General features: G+C 42.9%; 1 protein-coding gene across 2 annotated transcripts in view; it reads right to left on the minus strand.

Annotated features, from left to right (window-relative positions):
* The window catches only part of ppfibp1a (PPFIA binding protein 1a), a 70385-nt gene that overhangs the window by 31033 nt on the left and 18708 nt on the right, over positions 1 to 20644 (minus strand). For both annotated transcript variants that reach the window (XM_051956812.1, XM_051956806.1), the window contains exons 7-14: positions 19773 to 19865; positions 15370 to 15487; positions 12523 to 12584; positions 12375 to 12441; positions 10869 to 10987; positions 10585 to 10658; positions 615 to 669; positions 90 to 243 (exon numbers count right to left, since the gene is read on the minus strand). In XM_051956812.1, the coding sequence (XP_051812772.1) occupies positions 90 to 243; positions 615 to 669; positions 10585 to 10658; positions 10869 to 10987; positions 12375 to 12441; positions 12523 to 12584; positions 15370 to 15487; positions 19773 to 19865 (742 nt within the window). The remainder of the gene's footprint in view (positions 1 to 89; positions 244 to 614; positions 670 to 10584; positions 10659 to 10868; positions 10988 to 12374; positions 12442 to 12522; positions 12585 to 15369; positions 15488 to 19772; positions 19866 to 20644) is intronic.

A 20644-nucleotide genomic window follows, 5' to 3' on the forward strand; every position in this document is an offset into this window, starting at 1 on the left:
AAGAAATGTGAAAATCAGCAAAAAAGGAACACTTAATAATATAATCAGGATCACAAATGCACAGTGTTGTGTTGCAGTGTAAAGCACACCAAGGTTGGGGGAGCTGGCTGCCTGTTTGCCTCCACGCAGCTTAAAGAAACCACGGCCAAAAGAGGAGCGGGCCTTCTTTGTACCAAAACTGTCCTCGCTTGTGTTTTTTCCCTTAGAAGGGGGGGAGGAACCAGGTCCTGCTTTATTTTTGGCCTATGAGGAAAAGAAAAAAAACACAGGAAGGAAGAAAGAGTCAGCACAGTGCCAGAGATAAACCATTTCACATTAAAATTCAAGAGGAACAAGGTGTAGTTGCACAATTTCACCACTAGGTGTCAGAGTGGGACTACCTGCAGGACATTAATATGATCAGTCCTGTGACTAAATGCAAACTGAGGCTGATCTGGGAATAAGTCATAACAAGGAGAATCCACTTAGTTGGATGGAAACACATTGTCCACATTCAAAGGTGAAAAGTACAATTAAAAAAACAACTTATGAACACATAAACCAACAAAATTATTAAAATTACATCAAGTCTAGTCTGTTGTGTGGCAGATTTGGATACTCAGGTTTGGTCTTACCTGGTCAGAGCTGCTGGTTACAGCTGAGTAGTCTGGCTGTATGACACCTACAGAACTGGAATAACAAGAACAAGCAAGAACTGAGATCCAGAAACATGTTCAATTACACTGAGCTGTAACATAAGTTAGCTAACATAGATCATCTGAAACTGTTCAAATGCCCACTCAGGATAAAACTATGTCAGAGCAATAAATGATTCCCTTGTTGGCCAAACTTCTACAAAACAAAGTGACAAAGGAACATAAGTAATCTTCTGGTCCCCTGAAATTAGGAGCAACTCCTTCATAATTTTCCAGTTTAGGTTAAATCTTAGCAGTTCTGCCTGAAGTGTTTGCACTCTCCTGGTGCACCCACACCGGTGTTTTCAGTTAGTCTGTGTGATTAGACCTCTCCTCTGGACTGTGTGCAAAACCTTCCTCACTTTCCATGCAATGGTTTGTTGTAACTGCAACATTTGGACAAATTTCACTGAAGTAAGGGTCATTGTAACTATGCTCACCTCCAACCTGAGCAAGAACAACAATGCAGAAATGGGGAATTTTAGATGTGTCAAATAATTTCAGTGACAAAGTCCAGGAAGTCCTCAGTTTATGACGTCCTCAACCTACGGCGTTTCGTCGTTATATGGAACTGGTTACGTGGAACTACTTGGTGAGCGTAGCGGATGAATACATTGTCATGTACACCACCTTGGATTGTGCTACATTCACTAACTTTTTGTCCTTCATTATGGCTCCCACGCATAAATCCGTCTCTTCTGATGGCAGTGCTTTGAAGAAAAGGAATGTTATCTCCATGGAAGTGAAATTAGATATAATGAAATACACTGACGAACATCAGTCAAGTCGTAAAAACAGGTCAACATACTGTAGTGACCCTCTGTGATGAATGAGTAAGACTTTATCTGGTTCTCTGGTGGTTTATTGAACCTTCACACAGGCTACTGTGGACCGTAGTTGTTGTGTCTCTACTACTATAACAAATAACTCGGACTACAATGTGACATTAACTTTTTATTCTGCAGCGGCAGAACAGGCTCAGCTTGCATAGCAATGCTAACAACAACTGACATCCGGACGATTACCCATAACCCCCTTCAGGTTCCTCCTGCGGAGGCCAAGTAGGATCAAAATCCATAACAGTAGCCAATGCCAAAATAACCACAAAACCCGCATAACTTAGCTCCAGAATTAGCCGCCATTCCCAGCTCTCTTTTGTTCAACACACACACTATTGCCGACTCTCAGCAAATCAGAGGTGAGCTAACTAAACATGGCACGTTCACTGACATTAGGTAAATCTGGAACTGAACAATAATCATTGAAACCTCAGCATCAACAACAACATCAGTCCGTTAAAACATTCTGTTATCTTCTTGTAAAATGACTCATACATGCATCAAAGTCGTTGGTATTCATGACTTTCACGAAGACCATCAATTAATGTCGATCCACAGGAATGGAACTCCGACATAAGTCGAGGACCTTCTGTATTATCAATGTAACAAGTGAAACACTTTGAAAATGTCCCATACAACTATATCAAGAACCATCATCTTACACAATGTGAATTTATCAGAGCTGATGTTTCATGACCTGCCAGACACTCAGTGCTTTGAAAAATGTGAAAGGTCCTAGTGTAACCCGGGTGATAAAACTCTAGTTCCAAATATAAAATAAATAAATCCTCCATTCCCGTTTTCCATAACTGGTTTGTCAAATGCGTAATGACGTCATACGTCACGCTGTGCGTCCCGTCATGTGACGGCGCGCGGCCAGTCGGGTTGTTTTATACCCGGAAGGCACTCGCGGGCCGGGAGCTTTGAGAGAGGGACGCATTGGGAATATTGCTGCAAGGAGCCAACTACCGGAGCCGCCAGGCGTCGTGTGGAGTCGCGGGTGTTGATTTAAACAAGGAATCGGCCAGGTGATGGCGAGCTAGACCCAAGAATTCTAGGCCCACACTGCCTGAAGAACCCTGGAGCTTGAACTGAAGTGAATTGAACTGGACCTCCTGCACCTCCTCCACCTGGTTGGGCTGGTAGGAGGCTCCTTTAAGGCAGCCGTCTCTCCCTTTTCAGTCTTTGCCTCGCAACCAAATCGTTCACACTTAACAAACCTGCACAATTCACCCCCCTTCCATGGACACCTACCTCTCCCTCTGGACGCTTAACTTATGAACGATGGTTGTGTTAAATGCCATCTTGGCAAAAGCTTTGAACTCGTGTTGTGGGAAGGCCTACGTGGACACTCTGATGTTGCACATTAGATTGTAACTTGGAAGTGACACTTATTATGAATTTATTGTGTTTTCCCATTTGAATGGCCATTTGAGTTATTGTTAAACGTTTGTATGTCATGTTGTTTAAATATAATATACTGGTGCCACTTAATATTTAATTCCGTGTCCAGTCTTCTTTTCTCCGCTCCTAGAGCTGAACTTAGAATCTTCTGAACTCTAGCCCAACCCAACTAATAATTTACTGCAAATTAGTACCAATACAGTGCTAATAGTAGCGGCATATAGGCTACATAACGTGGCGAGCTAGCCAGGAGCGGAGATAAAGTACTGAACATATTTTTAACATTTCTGAATTTACTTGTTTTGTGGTATTTTGTATATTGAAAAGATAATGGACATATTCGAGAAACGTGGCATTAAGATCCCCAATGCAGTTTTGATTCAAGATGCGACTAAAACAGAAACGGATGAGGAAGCTATTGAATTTTTAGGACAGTATGGTAAGATTTTGAGATTTGAATTTATTGATGACCCAGAGTCAGCTTTTCATCAGTCGATTGTTGTAGAATACAGTTCGGGAGCGGCGTTGGTTGCGTTGCGTCCAATTTTGCCCTATACATATGTGTGCAAGGATCATAAAGTTACCTATGACATTTTGGATTTATCTTCAGCCTGTGCAGATGTGGTAGGCAAATTTCAAACTGAAAGTTATTTGTCTGAATTGCGAAAAGTTGCAAAGTCAACTGGTCAAGATTTTGCGGTTGTTTTGAGTGGGGTGATGTCTCTGCTTGGTCAAACAGTCTCTAAGCTCCATCCCACTGAAGAGGAGTCTCGTGCGGAGGACAAGGCCACCGAGCCATCATCTATTGCCTCCCTTGAAGTTCAAGTCGCTCCTGCTGCCACTATCCACCATACTCGACCGCAGCCAAAGGTTGAGCCGGAACCAACAGCCCGGGTTCCCTCAAGACCTTCTTTGCCAGCCATGCCACATGTCGACCTTCATCCACCTGAAGTTCAACGATATGTAGTCGAGCATATCGTTAAGAGCGATGACAGTGCTATGAACTCTTCCACACAACGTCTCAGAGCCTTCTCTGGAAGATCGCCCAGACCCCAAACAGAGTCTGATTATGATACGTGGCGTTCCGGAGTAGAGCTGTTGCTGCAAGATCCTGCTGTGTCCGACTTTCAGCGCTCACGCAAGATCTTCGATAGCCTTTTACCGCCGGCGGCTGACATGGTTAAGCACCTGAGACCTGATACTTCGCCGAACATCTATCTCCAAACACTCGATTCAGCATATGGCACGGTTCAGGATGGTGATGAGCTATACGCCAAATTCATGGACACGTTCCAAGATGCTGGAGAGAAATCGTCAAGCTACTTACAACGTCTACAGGTGGTACTAAATCTGGCTGTGAAACGAGGTGGAGTGACAAAGAGAGACTTTGATCGACACCTACTGACCCAATTCTGCCGTGGTTGTTGGGATAATTCACTAATCACAGAATTACAGTTAAAGCAACGTAAACAGAATCCCCCATCATTTGCCGAACTTTTACTTTTATTGCGAACTGAAGAGGATCGTGAAGCAGCGAAAGCCGTTCGCATGAAGCAACATCTTGGCTCATCACGACCCAGAGCTGTAGCCCATGCGCAATATGTCTATGCTGACGGTGCAGAGAAAAATGAGATTGCTGCACTCACAAACGTCACGCAGCAACTCGCCCAACAGTTGGCCGATATCCAGAAGCAGCTAGCAATACTCACTGCTGCCCAGTCAAGTTCCAGTTCTGCTGCTTTAAAGTCCACGCCTAGCCGTATGTCTGGTGCGGGGCAGAGGGCGGGCAAGTTAACAAAGAACCCGTCTTCTGTTCCCAAGCCGGGCTACTGCTATCGGTGTGGTGAAGATGGCCATATCAAGACTCTCTGTGATAACCCCCCGAACTCTGCACTTGTCGCGCATAAGAAGAAGCAGTTTATAGAAAAACAGCAAAGATGGCAAAAGTCAAACTCCACATCAAGAAATCCTTTAAACTAGATCCAGTTCCAGTTGTGGGGCGAACCGGAACTGTTGTGGACTCACAATGTCCCCACAAGAAGAAGAAATCTGTTCAATGCAAAGAATTAACTCAGATTCCTCCCGTTGTTCCTACCCAGCTACCCAAAGGCCTCATCGGATCTCGGTGCACAGTTAATATCAAAATTGCTGGTGAAGAATTCAGTTGTCTTATGGACACAGGATCGCAAGTCACTACGATCCCAGTTTCGTTTTATAACCAGCATTTTACGGACCAGCCGGTTAAATCCCTGGGTGAGTTACTGCAAGTCGAAGGAGCTGCGGGGCAAGCAGTTCCGTATCTTGGATATGTGGAGATGGTGGTCACTTTCCCAAGTGAGTTCCTTGGAGCTGATTTTGACGTCGCTACACTGGCTCTTGTTGTTCCAGATGTTAGAGCCTATCAGGTACCAGTGTTGATCGGCATGAACACTTTGGAGCCTCTGTATCGTCAGTACATGGGGAGCGAGTTTTCAAACGTCCCGCCAGCTGCCCATGGCTACAAAGCAGTCCTCAAGCTTCTGCAGATACGCCACCAGCAACAACAGGTGGGCAACGACGGGGTTGTGAGATTAGCCAGCAAGTCTCCAGTTGTCATCCCTGCTGGACACACCACCGTTGTCGATGGCTCCATGCACAACACCATAACTGCTCCAGGTCAGAGGGTGCTTGTGGAGCATCCAGCCTCACCACTGCCAGGTGGGCTGCTTGTCAAAAGCTCTTTGATAATGCTTCCCAGCCAATCCCACAAGAAGATCCCGGTCATCCTCAGTAACGAGTCCGACCAAGATGTGACCATCCCACCACTCTCCACCATCGCAGAACTTTCAATGTCCCCTCAGATCCTCTCACATAGCGTGTCCACAGCCAAATCATTAAATCCTCATGCTTTGAAGCTGGATTTTGGAGATTCACCTATTCCGCCGGAGTGGAAAGCAAGTATCACGACAAAGCTGAATCAGATCCCAGACGTCTTCTCACTTAGTGACATGGACTTCGGACGTACTGACAAGGTGAAACATCACATTAAATTGAACGATGAAACTCCGTTCAAGCATCGAGCCAGACCCATCCACCCTCAAGACATCGAGGCAGTCCGACAACATCTGAGGGACCTGCTGGAGGCCGGTGTAATTCGTGAATCGGAGTCGCCATTTTCATCACCCATAGTTGTGGTCCGAAAGAAAAACGGTGACATACGGTTATGCATTGATTATCGGAAGCTGAACATGCAGACAGTTAAAGACGCCTATCCGTTACCCAATCTGGAAGAGTCTCTGTCTGCCTTGTCCGGTTCCAAATGGTTCAGCGTGCTTGATCTGAAAAGTGGATATTACCAGATTGAAATGAATGAATCCGATAAAGAGAAGACCGCCTTTGTGACGCCCGTTGGATTTTGGGAATTCAATCGGATGCCCCAAGGGGTCACTAACGCTCCATCCACGTTCCAGCGATTAATGGAGAAAAGCATGGGGGATCTCCATTTAAAAGAAGTTCTCGTTTACCTCGACGATCTCATTGTTTTTTCTGACTCGCTGGAAGAACACGAGCAGAGGCTGCTACGAGTTCTAAATCGTCTCAAAGAATATGGACTGAAACTTTCTCCTGAAAAATGTAAATTTTTCCAGACATCAGTGAAGTATCTGGGCCATATTGTTTCGGAGAGAGGAGTAGAGACTGATCCAGACAAGATCCATGCTTTGAAATCCTGGCCAGTTCCAAGAAATTTGAAGGAGCTCAAGTCATTCTTGGGATTTGCTGGATATTATCGAAGGTTCATAAAGGGATACTCTGCCATTGCCAGACCTCTTAATGAATTGACACGAGGCTACGTACCTACCTCCAGGTCCAGGAAACCATCCAATTTAGTGCAGTTCCACGACACCAAGCAGCCCTTTGGAGAAAGATGGTCCACAGAGTGCCAGATTGCTTTTGAAACACTCATTGAGAAGTTGACCAGTTCGCCAGTCCTCGGCTTTGCAGATCCTAAACTCCAATACATACTACACACAGATGCCAGCACCACAGGGCTTGGAGCGGCTTTATACCAAGAGCAAGAGGGCCAGCTCAGAGTGATCGCATATGCCAGCCGTGGTCTATCAGCAAGTGAGTCGAGGTATCCTGCACACAAACTCGAATTCCTCGCACTGAAATGGAGTGTGTGTGAGAAGTTTCACGACTACCTGTATGGGGCCCACTTCGTAGTAGTGACAGATAACAACCCGCTCACGTACCTGCTAACATCAGCAAAGTTGGATGCTGCCAGCCACAGGTGGCTTGCCGCCCTCTCCACCTACACTTTCAAGCTGCAGTATCGAGCAGGGAAGCAGAACCTCGATGCTGATGCCCTATCTCGCCGCCCTTATAGCCATTCTGTTGACGTGTCAGTGCAAAAGGACTGGGACCTGATCAACAAGTTCACGGAGGAACATCTAATTGAATTTGGTGAAGTGGAGGAACTTGATGTGGACATTGTCACTGCTATTTGCCATCGCTGTCTCGTCACCAGCCAGCCTAGCAGTTCAGCAGAGAGTCCCATCACGCTGGTTGAGTCGCTGGGCCTGCCAGCCAATGCAATCCCTGACAGTTACGTCAGTGAAGACTATCATGGACTGCCAATTGTTCCATCCTTGTCAGCCCTGGACCTTAAGGAGAAGCAAAGGGCAGATCCCGTGATCAGAGAGGTCATCCACCAAATGGAGACTGGTGAGAAGGTTCCCCCAACAGTGAGACCAGAACTTCCAGACCTGATGCTGTTGTTGAGGGAACTGAATCGCCTCGAATTACAAGAGAACATCTTGTACAGAAGGAGGAATGAAGGAGGAAAAATTTCATTCCAGTTGGTCTTACCTGAGGAGCTAAGGTCCATGGTCTTCAAGAGCTTACATAGTGACATGGGTCACTTGGGCATCGAGCGGACGCTGGACTTAGTACGCTCCAGGTTTTTCTGGCCTCGTATGGCAGCCGATATCGAACTAAGGATCAAATCGTGTGACAGATGTGTGAGACGAAAGGCACTCCCGGAAAGATCTGCGCCACTCATTAACATCAAGACTACTCGTCCGTTGGAGTTACTCTGCATGGACTACTTGTCACTCGAACCAGATCAAAGCAGTATCAAAGACATTCTCGTGTTCACTGACCATTTCACAAAATTTGCAATAGCCATACCCACAGCAAACCAAAAAGCGAAGACTGTGGCAAAGTGTCTATGGGAGAACTTCATAGTGTGCTATGGGATACCAGAACGTCTCCACACTGATCAAGGACCCGACTTTGAGTCAAAGTTGATCAAAGAATTCTGCCAACTCGCTGGGATTGTCAAGACCAGAACAACCCCTTACCATCCTAGGGGCAACCCAGTTGAGAGGTTCAACCGGACCTTACTCAACATGCTTGGGACCCTCGAGAGTAAAAAGAAAGCCAAATGGAAAGAACACGTAAAGCCACTAGTGCATGCTTACAACTGCACACGGAACGACGTCACGGGTTTTACGCCGTACGAGCTTATGTTCGGTCGTTCTCCACGTCTTCCAGTGGATTTGGCCTTTGGCTTACCTGTTCGTGAAGAGCAGTCCACTTCTCATTCCCAGTATGTCGAGGATCTCCGGTCCCGTCTTGAAGAAAGCTTCCAAATAGCTTCAAAGAATGCTGTCAAGTCTGGTGAAAGAAACAAAACTCGCTTTGATCAACGTGTAACTCCATCAAGTCTGGAGGAAGGAGACCGTGTGTTGGTACGGAATGTCCGGCTTCGTGGCAAACACAAGCTCGAAGACAAATGGGAGCAGGATGTGTACGTCGTTGTGAAGCGTGCTGGAGAACTGCCCGTATATACCGTGCGGCCAGAAAATAGGTCAACTGCATCCACTAGGACGCTGCATCGTGATTTACTTCTTCCGTGTCCCTTCTTGTCATCTAGTTATGATCAAGGTCTGTTGCCAGTCACACCACCACGTCGTCCGCAAACCCGAAGCCAGAAACCTATTAGTGTTGATTCTAGTGAAGAGCTTGGTGAGGAGGGAAGTGAATGGAATGTGCCTCAAGTCCAGCTTCAGCCGACCACATTCCAGTTCGAGAGATCGTACACAGTTGAACCTTCTGTTGAATCCGTGCCACTGCCTTCGTCTAAGGCTGCTGTTGCTTCACCTGTGCCTTCTGCCGATCTAGTTCCTGAAACACTGCAAACTGACTTACCTGAAGATGGGGAATCCTCTAAGTCCGACCTAGAACCAGAGCCTGGTGAGAACTTACCTGAGTCTGAAGAGATTCATTCTACCAATGTTTCTGAAGATTTACCTGAGGAAGAACCAGAGCTGTCGGACCGAGTAGAGATATCACCCCATCCGAATGAGCCATTGCTCAATGAACCGGAAATGCTTATAGAAGTTCATAACTTACCTGAACCAGTTGTTGAATCCGTTCCGACTGTCAAACGTTTGAATAGACTGCGTCGACCTCCTGATCGCCTTCAATACGCGGCTCTTGGTAATCCAATTATTTCTGTTGTTCAAACACTTTTCCATAATATAGTTGATGCTTATAGTGAAGCACTGAGTACCGCTGCAGCAACTAGAGATTTGCAACCTTGCGTTTATGAAATTTAGCATGCATCAGGAGTTGCATGATCTAAAGGGGGGAGGGTGTAACCCGGGTGATAAAACTCTAGTTCCAAATATAAAATAAATAAATCCTCCATTCCCGTTTTCCATAACTGGTTTGTCAAATGCGTAATGACGTCATACGTCACGCTGTGCGTCCCGTCATGTGACGGCGCGCGGCCAGTCGGGTTGTTTTATACCCGGAAGGCACTCGCGGGCCGGGAGCTTTGAGAGAGGGACGCATTGGGAATATTGCTGCAAGGAGCCAACTACCGGAGCCGCCAGGCGTCGTGTGGAGTCGCGGGTGTTGATTTAAACAAGGAATCGGCCAGGTGATGGCGAGCTAGACCCAAGAATTCTAGGCCCACACTGCCTGAAGAACCCTGGAGCTTGAACTGAAGTGAATTGAACTGGACCTCCTGCACCTCCTCCACCTGGTTGGGCTGGTAGGAGGCTCCTTTAAGGCAGCCGTCTCTCCCTTTTCAGTCTTTGCCTCGCAACCAAATCGTTCACACTTAACAAACCTGCACAATTCACCCCCCTTCCATGGACACCTACCTCTCCCTCTGGACGCTTAACTTATGAACGATGGTTGTGTTAAATGCCATCTTGGCAAAAGCTTTGAACTCGTGTTGTGGGAAGGCCTACGTGGACACTCTGATGTTGCACATTAGATTGTAACTTGGAAGTGACACTTATTATGAATTTATTGTGTTTTCCCATTTGAATGGCCATTTGAGTTATTGTTAAACGTTTGTATGTCATGTTGTTTAAATATAATATACTGGTGCCACTTAATATTTAATTCCGTGTCCAGTCTTCTTTTCTCCGCTCCTAGAGCTGAACTTAGAATCTTCTGAACTCTAGCCCAACCCAACTAATAATTTACTGCAAATTAGTACCAATACAGTGCTAATAGTAGCGGCATATAGGCTACACCTAGACATCAGCAGCAATTAATTAATTTGTGCGCCAAAATGTCAGTGTACTTTATTCCACCCACGAGACGACATAAAGCAGAAACAAATGGCTATTCATAACCATAATTAGATGTGAAACTGCCCTTTTTACCTTTTGGCTGCCTGTAACTGTCGCTCTCTGTCCAGGTCATTCATCTCTGAGAGCACTGCTATGCAAGGAATAGACTGAGACAAGAGAAAAACATCATTCATTTTACATATTTCCCCAACAGCAGAACGTGATCCCAGCCCAACAAACAGAAACCCGAACAGAGGCTCTGAATGCCTGCGAGGAACAATTTCAGAGTGAGAGGCTGAAATTGGGTTTTTACTAAGGAAGTGTGCAGTCTGGAGTTCATCCTGTGTCAGAATTGTTTTGACAGAGGTTGTGTTTACCTCGCCGGAGCTCCTTCCTGCCTCCCCCTCCAACTCCAGGGTGACCTGATCCACCTCCATGGAGACAGCGACCGAGGGATCATCTGGGATATCATCGTAGTCATCTTCCTTCAGCTTCTCTGAGAGAGGGCAGTTGGGATGAAATTAAAAGGCTCAGTTCATCCTCTTTCAGGGTTTATCCACCATTTCAGACAGCTGTAAACATTCATTATCTAAGGAGGAGGAGTGTTATTAATCAATGAAATGCCCCAGAGCTGAAAACAGACCCACAGTTTCCCAGGATCTCAGGCGATGTGTCCTCAAATGCCTTGTTTTGTTCAATTATGAGTCTAACACTCAAAATATATTAAAGTTACAATGATAGCAAACAGGGAAAGAGAGCAAACCCTCCCACTGGAGAAACAGGGACCTGAGAATATTTGAAAATTAAAAATTGGTTTTCATTCTGATTGTTTTTCTGGGAATATTAAGTCTCTAATTTCTGACACAGATCTTAATTAAACCTCTGAACCCCAAAATACACCTGAGGTTTGAAAGGCATGCTTTGTTTTGTTTTTTAAATAGCCTAAATTGCACCATTTATCAGATCCAGAAAATGTAAAAACAGAGGAAATTGTCAGATTTACAAGTACCCAACAAGGTATCCAACTCTCAGATTAATCTCAGGTTTAAAACCGTATTGATACTTCATCAATATCACTGTATCCTACATGTCCTATTTTAAAAATAAACAAGATGACATGGTCATCAATATCCCCCACCACATGTGATGTCTATGAGTCTATATCCAAAATAGTGATAAAGGGCCATAACTCTGTTAAATATTATCGCACAGGTCTCATTTTCGAACTCGATCAAGGTGTCCATTGTGTGAAGCTACACACCAAATTTCGTAATCCTAGCTGTAATAGTTTCCGAGAAAAGCTGTCCCCTTCATCTCGGACGGATGGACGGACGCACGGACGGACGGACGCCAAACCTATATAACTTCGTGGAGGCGGGGGATAATAAACGGATTGTACAAAGCAAAAAAATTGAGGGACTTTTTGGCTTCAGTGTTTACACAGAGATAACAGGAAACAAATATGGAGACAAATTGAAAATATAAGTAGCAAAATATCTATAGAATGTAGAGTTCTAGTATTGGTAGTAGATTTGGGAAACTGGAAAAATTCTGTGCATGTTAGTTCCATTTATAAAAAAAACGTTTGTAAAATAAAGAAACTTAACATACTGTGAAAAAAAACCCCAATTCTGAGTTCTCTCTACTTCTATGGTTCGTTGTTTAAGTTGGATTTTATATAGCGGTGAAAATACAACAAAAAGCCCACAATGACTAAAATGAGACAGGAGCAGGAACACCCAGAAACTGCTCGGGGATCAGAGGGTCAATGTAATGCTCATTTAGTAGCAGTTTTAATGACAGCATTTTAAGTATCATGGGGAGTCCATTTGTAATTTATGAGTAATATTTAGAATGCATATGAACTTCAAACACAGACTGACCTTTGACCAGCTCCTGCACCTTTTTGCACTTAATAAGCGACTCCTCCAGCTCTTTAATCCTCCTCTCCTGTGGATGAACACACATAGTATGTTACAGTAACGAGCACCATCAGCAGGTCAAAGCTGCAGCTGATGAACTGCATCGTACCTTATCGTCGTTTTCTGATGTCAGTGATTCCAACACCCTCTTCATCTTCAACATTTCAGCATCTGGAGAAAAAAGGAACAAGACAATTGATGCTTCTTTAAGTTTACCTTTGACTCCTCTGGGTTCTCTTGTGCAACCAACAGAAAATAGAAATAATGAAACATCTGGGGTTCAGTGTGCTGGTCTACAGGGCTCCTGTTTTAGCTGGGTGCTGTGATGGAGCCTTCATTTCTGAAGGCCTTTATGAGTGAGTACTACACAAGTAAATGCATCAGTCACTAGGCAGTCTAATCCAAACTGAAAGGGCAGGCCTTCTAAATGCTAAAAATCTGCTTGTAGGACGAGAGCTCAAGTATATTTGGTGTCTGATCGCACTTAATTGAAGCAGAATCCAGTATTAACCCTGCTTATTAAATCTAAATAGCTTTTTAAATTAAAACTCAGACACTTCAATAAACAACATTTTTACCTTCCCTCAGTGAATTAAAGCATGATCTGTATGCACCGCTCAATCTTCACACTCAAGAACTTCAAGCTGCAACGCTGCTTGGCACGCTTTCTGTCAGCTCCAAATTTCTGCAGACTTTGCTGCGGGACTTGCCCATAATTGGTAGCAAAACTGGTAGCATCATTTATATGTGGTGGTCCAGCCTCACAAAGAAAACGAAGCATGGATGTTGTCGGGAAGAAATGTGTCTGTAGCATCTGTCTGCTTGGCATTGATGTGATTCACTGCAGAGTTTGGATTTTCACACAAACATCTGCATATTATTTACAGATGTTCATGATTTTCCTGACTTTTGGTAGTTTGTTTTCATTTCCAGAAATAGTGTGATGGTGTGTCCTGTTCCTCCTTTTTTTTTAAAAACCATTTCAACAAATTCATACACAGCTGTGACATCAGGTACGTCTGAGTGTTTAGTGACAGTTAAGGTGGAGTTTGGGATTTAGTCTATGCCACTCATAGTGATGAACCCACTGATAATTATCACCCAACTCTGCAGTTCCTCTCAGTACTACAGGGCATTTTAGTCTCCTCCAACTACTGTTTTGGCTTTACAACTGACACCTTTCCTATTTTGGTTAAACCTCACTGCCCTCTCATCAGCATTGTTTCCAGACTTTGCAGCGTTTATCAACAATGAATCACTGCAAACACATGAAGAGTTCATTTGCAAAAACAGATAACTCCGTTTTGATAAATTTTCAGAAAACTTTTTTTTGTTTACTTGAGATAATATCAATCAAACTGAAGTTGAGTGGATTTGACTCAGCAGAAAAATACATGAAAAAATAGAGAAAAATAAATTATTAGTGTTATTATTATTATTATCTCAAGTAAACAAAAAAAAAAAAGAGTTTTCTGAAAACGGAGTTGCCTGTTTTTGCAAATGAACTCTTCACATGTAGCAACAAACGGCAGACGGGGAAAGTTTGCAGCTCACTAGTGAAAAACATTTAGCCGCTCAAGAGCCAGAAAATCCCCTCAGGAGTTGATCCAAGCGACACCAGAGCCAAAAGGAGAGTGAATATTGGATGTTTGTGTTGCTACTTGTCTACTCAGTGCCAACAGACAGTTAGAAAACACGATCACCATAACACCCTTATCAGTTGACATTATGACAATGTCGTCTACACAGCTTGTTTAGATGGTTCAACTCAACCGCCAAAGTTCACATCTGCCCAGCTCAAAAGTCCTTGAGCCAAACCCCCCGCTCTGTAAGTGATCCTGTCTTTGTATCTTGCTTGTAAATTTCTTTTTTAACATTACGTATTTCATTGCAATCACAGCGTACCAGAGTCCAATTATTCACACATCTCTTTTTGTCACAGTTTGGTTCATTTCTGAAAAGCACATTTTTACCCTTTGGTCCGTCAGGGTCCGAGCACCTACAGCTACGAAATTCTGTACGCATATGTAACTCAAAACCCAACAGGAAGTCGGCCATTTTGAATTATGTGTCGTATTTTGGATGATTTTAAACCAATTTTTGCACATTTTGAAGAGTTATAAACTCAAACGGGGTAACTCCAACAGACCTCAAATTTGGTTAAGATGTACACCAGGCAGGGGTGATAAAAAGTTATCAAAGCTCCGCAAATCTCTGAGGGCGTGGAAATGGAGAAAAGCAGAATGCGGCCATTTTGAATGTTTCCCCATGAAACAGGAAGTGCTGCATACCTAGCCGTACATGCTTCAATCTGCCTCAAACTTTACATGTGTGATCAAAGTCCAGCCCTCATCACATCCATAGGTCGAAGTACACTCTCAGTCACAGCACCACTGACCAGCAAGGATGCGAGGAGCCGATCAACGCTGTTTGCTGCTTTAATTATACATTTGATTTTGTCAGTATCAAATTGTTGCCAGTACAGTGAGATGGCAGATAAAACAAAAACCTTCAGTTCTTCAGATTTCACTGTGCAGCACATGTTTACATGCAGACCAGCATAACAAACTCCCCTTCTAAAAAAAGGCATTCCTCGACCATTGGTGCGGATAAGATAAGGTCAGTGGTGGATGGAGGGAGTAAAACAGTCATATGTTTGGTATGGATCCTGCAGACAGACAGATAAGGAGTGACATACAAAATGGGCCTCAAATCACCTCATTAGAGTTGAGACTGTCTGTGAAATGTGAGATAGTTAAAAAATGATTAATGGTGAAATCCAAATGAAAGCAGCACACACATTATTTTTCCCGTAAGCCTGCTGGAGGGGGATGCGGTGTTGTTGGAATGTGAAATGTCTATTTGTCTAATCCTCATAAATCCTTTTGCAAAATTAGAGCTGAACTGCAGGAAATAGTAGAAGAAGTATCCAGACGGTTATTAAAACAGCTCCCACCTCTTTCTCCTCCCTCGGCTCTGTTGTGGCTCTCCACTCTCAGTCTGCCGTCATCCTTCAGCCTCCTCAGCTCCATCTCTCTCTCCTCCAGCTGCTTCTGCAGAAGCTGCAGTTCCTCCTGTAACGGTGGTTGATTGAAAGCTATTTTATTTACAATTTACAACAATAAAAACAAAGAAAAGCAGTAAACACTCACGTTTGACGAGCTGTCACCAAAGGATGTTTAACGGTATTTCTTAATAAAAATACTTAAACCACAGTTTAACAATTTATTTTCCAGTTAAAGTTGAGGAACTCCAATGAAATACTTTTAATGAAGCAGAGGCCAAGAGGCTCCATGACATCATCTGAGTTTTTATTTATTTATACTGCTTGCACGGTTCAGTTTTGTAATCTATGAAATATGACAGTGAAAAAGCTACCCTCTTTGCCAGGTTACAGTTAAAGAGATTACTTGTCTGTGTATATTGAGACTGTGTTTGTTTCATTTCGTTTTTGATGATTAAAAACGTAATAAATTTTCATTTGTTTAAGGGGATGCCCCTGAATAAGTCATTCAGGCTATCTTCTTCTTCCCATTGTACTTGTTGTGTATTCCCAGAATGATAATCAGAAATATTTGATAGGGACAAAATATTTTTATTGCAATTTCACATTTAAATAAACAGAGCTTTCCACTTGCAAGCTGTGCTACATTTCTGCTAATGTGGAAATATTTGCATCAAAATATGACTTAAATTAAGGCTCTTTTTCTCACGTCCAGGCTACAGTAGAAGCGAGCCAGCTGTGCCTAAAGAAACCTCTGGTTTCCACTCAGCAGCTCAGACAAGTTTGAGACAAAGACATACTTTTTAAAGAGTGAAATAAGATGTTCTATTCTCAGATTTACTATAGCTGACATCAAGTGATTCAGTCTTTATGGGCTGCTCTCTAGTAACAGTATTTTTATGAGGCTAGCACATATTTTAAATGTTCATACTGCAGTCAGTCCCGGTAATCATACTATGAGAAATCATTCTTTGTGGAGCCACAATTGTATGCAATGTGCATATTTTACTTAGCCTAGCCAGACAACCCACGGCAACGAATTTAATTCTCTGTCAGGGTCGACAACAAAAACGACAACAGTCGTTGAGCTCCATTAGCACCGACTCTGAATAATCTTTCTGTTAACATGTCTGTAATATACTTGAGCTTCACCCATTGACTGTATAAATAAGGCTTCACCGAACTACCGCATCCTCTGATTTCCGGCGCTCTAGGAACTACATCAGCCTATTCGTTGCGCTGATTGGTTGTATACCTACCCAATTGCTGCAGAGTGATTTGAAAGACAACCTTTTAGCCCGCCTCCCTCCCTGTCGCGCGGCCATAGACCCTTGTGTCTTCAGACCTGGGTCTAGCGCAGCTAGGCTATATTTTACTGTGAAAACATATAAAGTGGTCCTTCGTCTATTGAGGGGGTTCCAGAACCTTCCGCGGTAGGCGATAATCTGCGAAGTAGCGACCTTATATTTCTTTTATTATTAATATATATTGTCAGGCTTTATAAACCCTCGCCACACTCTTATGAACACTTCCTATTCTCTTAAACACTTTCTACACTCTTAAACCTACGTAATTAATCGTAAACATCTTCCTCTGGTGCTTGATCAACATCGTAGGGCTTGAAATTAATAAAAAAATTTACGAAAATTTCACAAAAACACGCCACCACAGAACAACACTATGCCCAGCGATCAGACTTCAGTGTAAGATGATGCTAAACATGGGAGACGGAGGAGACTGATGCTATGGCTGCTGAGCCAATCACTGCCCAGCGCTGTACACTATGCATTTTGTTTCTATATAATATTCTTTTATTATGTTTTAATTATTATTTTTTTTTTATTTTTCTATATTGTTTTACATTTTTTAGGCCAGAGCATGCTTATTTTACCACAACATGTAAATACGGATGGAAGGTGGAAATTCTGGCAAGTTCCTTCAGAGCCACAGACAACATACCTTCTTGACAAGCTGAGTAATATGAGCAAACTCAATTTCATGAGTAAAATCAGTGGAGGGTCCCTTTGATAAAGCATTAGTAAGTAGGTCAGTTAGTAATTTAGTTAGTTCAGTCCTCTCTAATGGTTCAGTGTAAGCTCATGCTAAACCAATATTCTGCAAAATAATTAACATGCAGACCAGTGAACACACTGCAAAGCTGGACCCACTCATGTACACACGTGGACAAAATTGTTGGTACCCCTCAGTTAAAGAAGGAAAAACCCACAATTCTCACTGAAATCACTTGAAACTCACAAAAGTAACAATAAATAAAAATTTATTGAAAATTAAATAATCAAAAACAGCCATTACTTTTGAATTGTTGATTAACATAATTATTTTAAAAAACAAACTAATGAAACAGGCCTGGACAAAAATGATGGTACCTCTATAAAAGATTGAAAACTATTTGACCAGAGTGACATGATTAACTCAGGTGTGTCATTTAATTGACATCACAGGTGTTTCCAAACTCATAATCAGTCAGTCTGCCTATTTAAAGGGAGACAAGTAGTCACCCTGCTGTTTGGTGAAAAGGTGTGTACCACACTGAACATGGACAACAGAAAGCGAAGGAGAGAATTGTCCCAGGACATCCGAAAAAAATGATAGACAAACATCTTAAAGGTAAAGGCTATAAGACCATCTCTAAACAGCTTGAAGTTCCTGTGACAACAGTGGCTCATATTATTCAGAAGTTCAAGACCCACGGGACAGTAGCCAACCTCCCTGGACGTGGCCGCAAGAGGAAAATTGATGACAAATTGAAGAGACGGATCGTTTGAATTGTATCCAAAGAGCCCAGAGCAACCTCCAAAGAAATTAAAGGTGAACTCCAAGGCCAAGGTACATCAGTGTCAGATTGCACCATTCGTCGTTGTTTGAGCCAAAGTGGACTTCATGGGAGACGACCAAGGAGGACACCACTGCTGAAAAAAACTCATAAAAAAGCCAGACTGGAATTTGCAAAAATGCATGTTGACAAGCCACAAAGCTTCTGGGAGAATGTCCTTTGGACAGATGAGACCAAACTGGAGCTTTTTGGTAAGGCACATCAACTCTATGTTCATAGACTCAAAAACCAAGCATACGAAGAAAAGAACACTGTCCCTACGGTGAAACATGGAGGAGGCTCAGTAATGTTTTGGGGCTGCTTTGCTGCATCTGGCACAGGGTGTCTTGAAAGTGTGCAAGGTACGATGAAATCTGAAGACTATCAAGGCATTCTGGAGAGAAATGTGCTGCCTAGTGTCAGAAAGCTTGGTCTCAGTCGCAGGTCATGGGTCTTCCAACAGGACAACCATCCAAAACACACAGCCAAAAACACCCAAGAATGGCTGAGAGAAAAGCGTTGGACTATTCTAAAGTGGCCTTCTATGAGTCCAGATCTGAATCCCATTGAACATATGTGGAAGGAGCTGAAACATGCCATTTGGAGAAGACACCCATCAAACCTGAGACAACTGGAGCTGTTTGCTCATGAGGAGTGGGCCAAAATACCTGTTGACAGCTGCAGAACGCTCATTGACAAATACAGAAATCGTTTAATTGCAGTGATTGCCTCAAAAGGTTGTGCAACAAAATATTAAGTTATGGGTACCATCATTTTTGTCCAGCCCTATTTCATGAGTTTGTTTTTTTAAATAATTATGTTAATCAACAATTCAAAAGTAATGGCTGATTTTGATTATTTAATTTTCAATAAATTTTTATTTATTGTTACTTTTGTGAGTTTCAAGTGATTTCAGTGAGAATTGTGGGTTTTTCCTTCTTTAACTGAGGGGTACCAACAATTTTGTCCACGTGTGTAACTGACCCAAACCAAAGAACCAAAAGCTTACTGTGATGTGAAGCTTTCCAATGGGAGAAATGCCTCTTTGAATATGAAATGCTTACTGTACAGCAAAAGTTAACAGAGGGTTTGAACCTGGGACACATCCTGGGACACATCCTGTAACTGGTGCAGGTGGAAGCACTTACAGCAAATGTGGTGAAAGTCAGGAAAGAAGTGTGCAGCAGTGGAGAAGGAGCAGGTTTAGAGGATCTTAAGGGCCAGAAAGAAGAAGAGTACAGGCTGGAGATTAAACCATCACCTCATCTTCAGTGAACCGCTCAGTGTTCCACTTTGGACGCTTGACAGGTTAGCATACAGCAGAAAGATATTAAAATCAGAGAGGAGAGAATAAGAGCAGGAGCCAATAAAAAGGGGAATAAGCAGAGTCAAAATGTCATAGGGCAAAACAAGAGGATTTAAACATGTAATTATGCATTTTAAAGGACAAAAATGAACGCAGATCTGCTGTTAATTCAAAGGTAAAACAGTGAAGTGTGTGCTAACTGGACGTGACACTCACTTTGGTTGTTTTGAGTTTCTTCTCACACTGCAGCCTTTCATTCTCTATGTCAGTCACCCTGAACCGTAGGTCTGTTACTTCCTGATGCAAGCCCTGGGGAGGAAAAAAGAACTCCCATTACCCATTAAACTCTGAGACAAACCTACACTGGACACTGTGTGGGAGAGACCGTTGATTATTTCGACGGGGGAGATTTCTTGCCAAAGGCATCAATATTATTTTCAGACTAATGCCCCTCTAGAGAGAATGTGAGAAGCCCAGTCCACACATGGAGACAAATCCTGGACTAAAGGGAAGGGTCATGGGTAGTAAGAGTGAAACTGCCTTCAAAATACCAGAATCAGAAACAGTGTAGGAGCCCCATGAATTCAATTAAATGCACTGATTTACATTCATATAAGCTGATTATTTGTTTTAAATAGAACTTCAGGCTGTTTTCCTTCAGCTTTCACTACCTTTCTTTATAGGCAGTATATATAGTGTATTTCTAGAGTAGGACATTTTAATGGACAAAATGTTTGAAACAATTTGAATTTGTTAGGGCTGTCTATCTGTCTATCTATCTATCTATCTGTCTGTCTGTCTGTCTGTCTGTCTGTCTGTCTGTCTGTCTGTCTGTCTGTCTGTCTGTCTGTCTATCTATCTATCTATCTATCTAGTCTTATTGGCAACTGTATTTTTAATTGGGTGAATTATTTATTATTTATACATGGTAATTAACACATTGATGATTAATAACTTGCACCCCTACTGGACAGAAAGACATATGCTGCTAAGAGCAATACAGATTGTTTTCTTTGCAGCTATTATTTAAATTTAAGTTTTGGCAATACTTTTATTATATATATTATATATTTTCCACTTTCATTAGT

This window comes from Acanthochromis polyacanthus, chromosome 1 (assembly GCF_021347895.1).
Source record: "Acanthochromis polyacanthus isolate Apoly-LR-REF ecotype Palm Island chromosome 1, KAUST_Apoly_ChrSc, whole genome shotgun sequence".
Lineage (NCBI taxonomy): Eukaryota > Metazoa > Chordata > Actinopteri > Pomacentridae > Acanthochromis > Acanthochromis polyacanthus.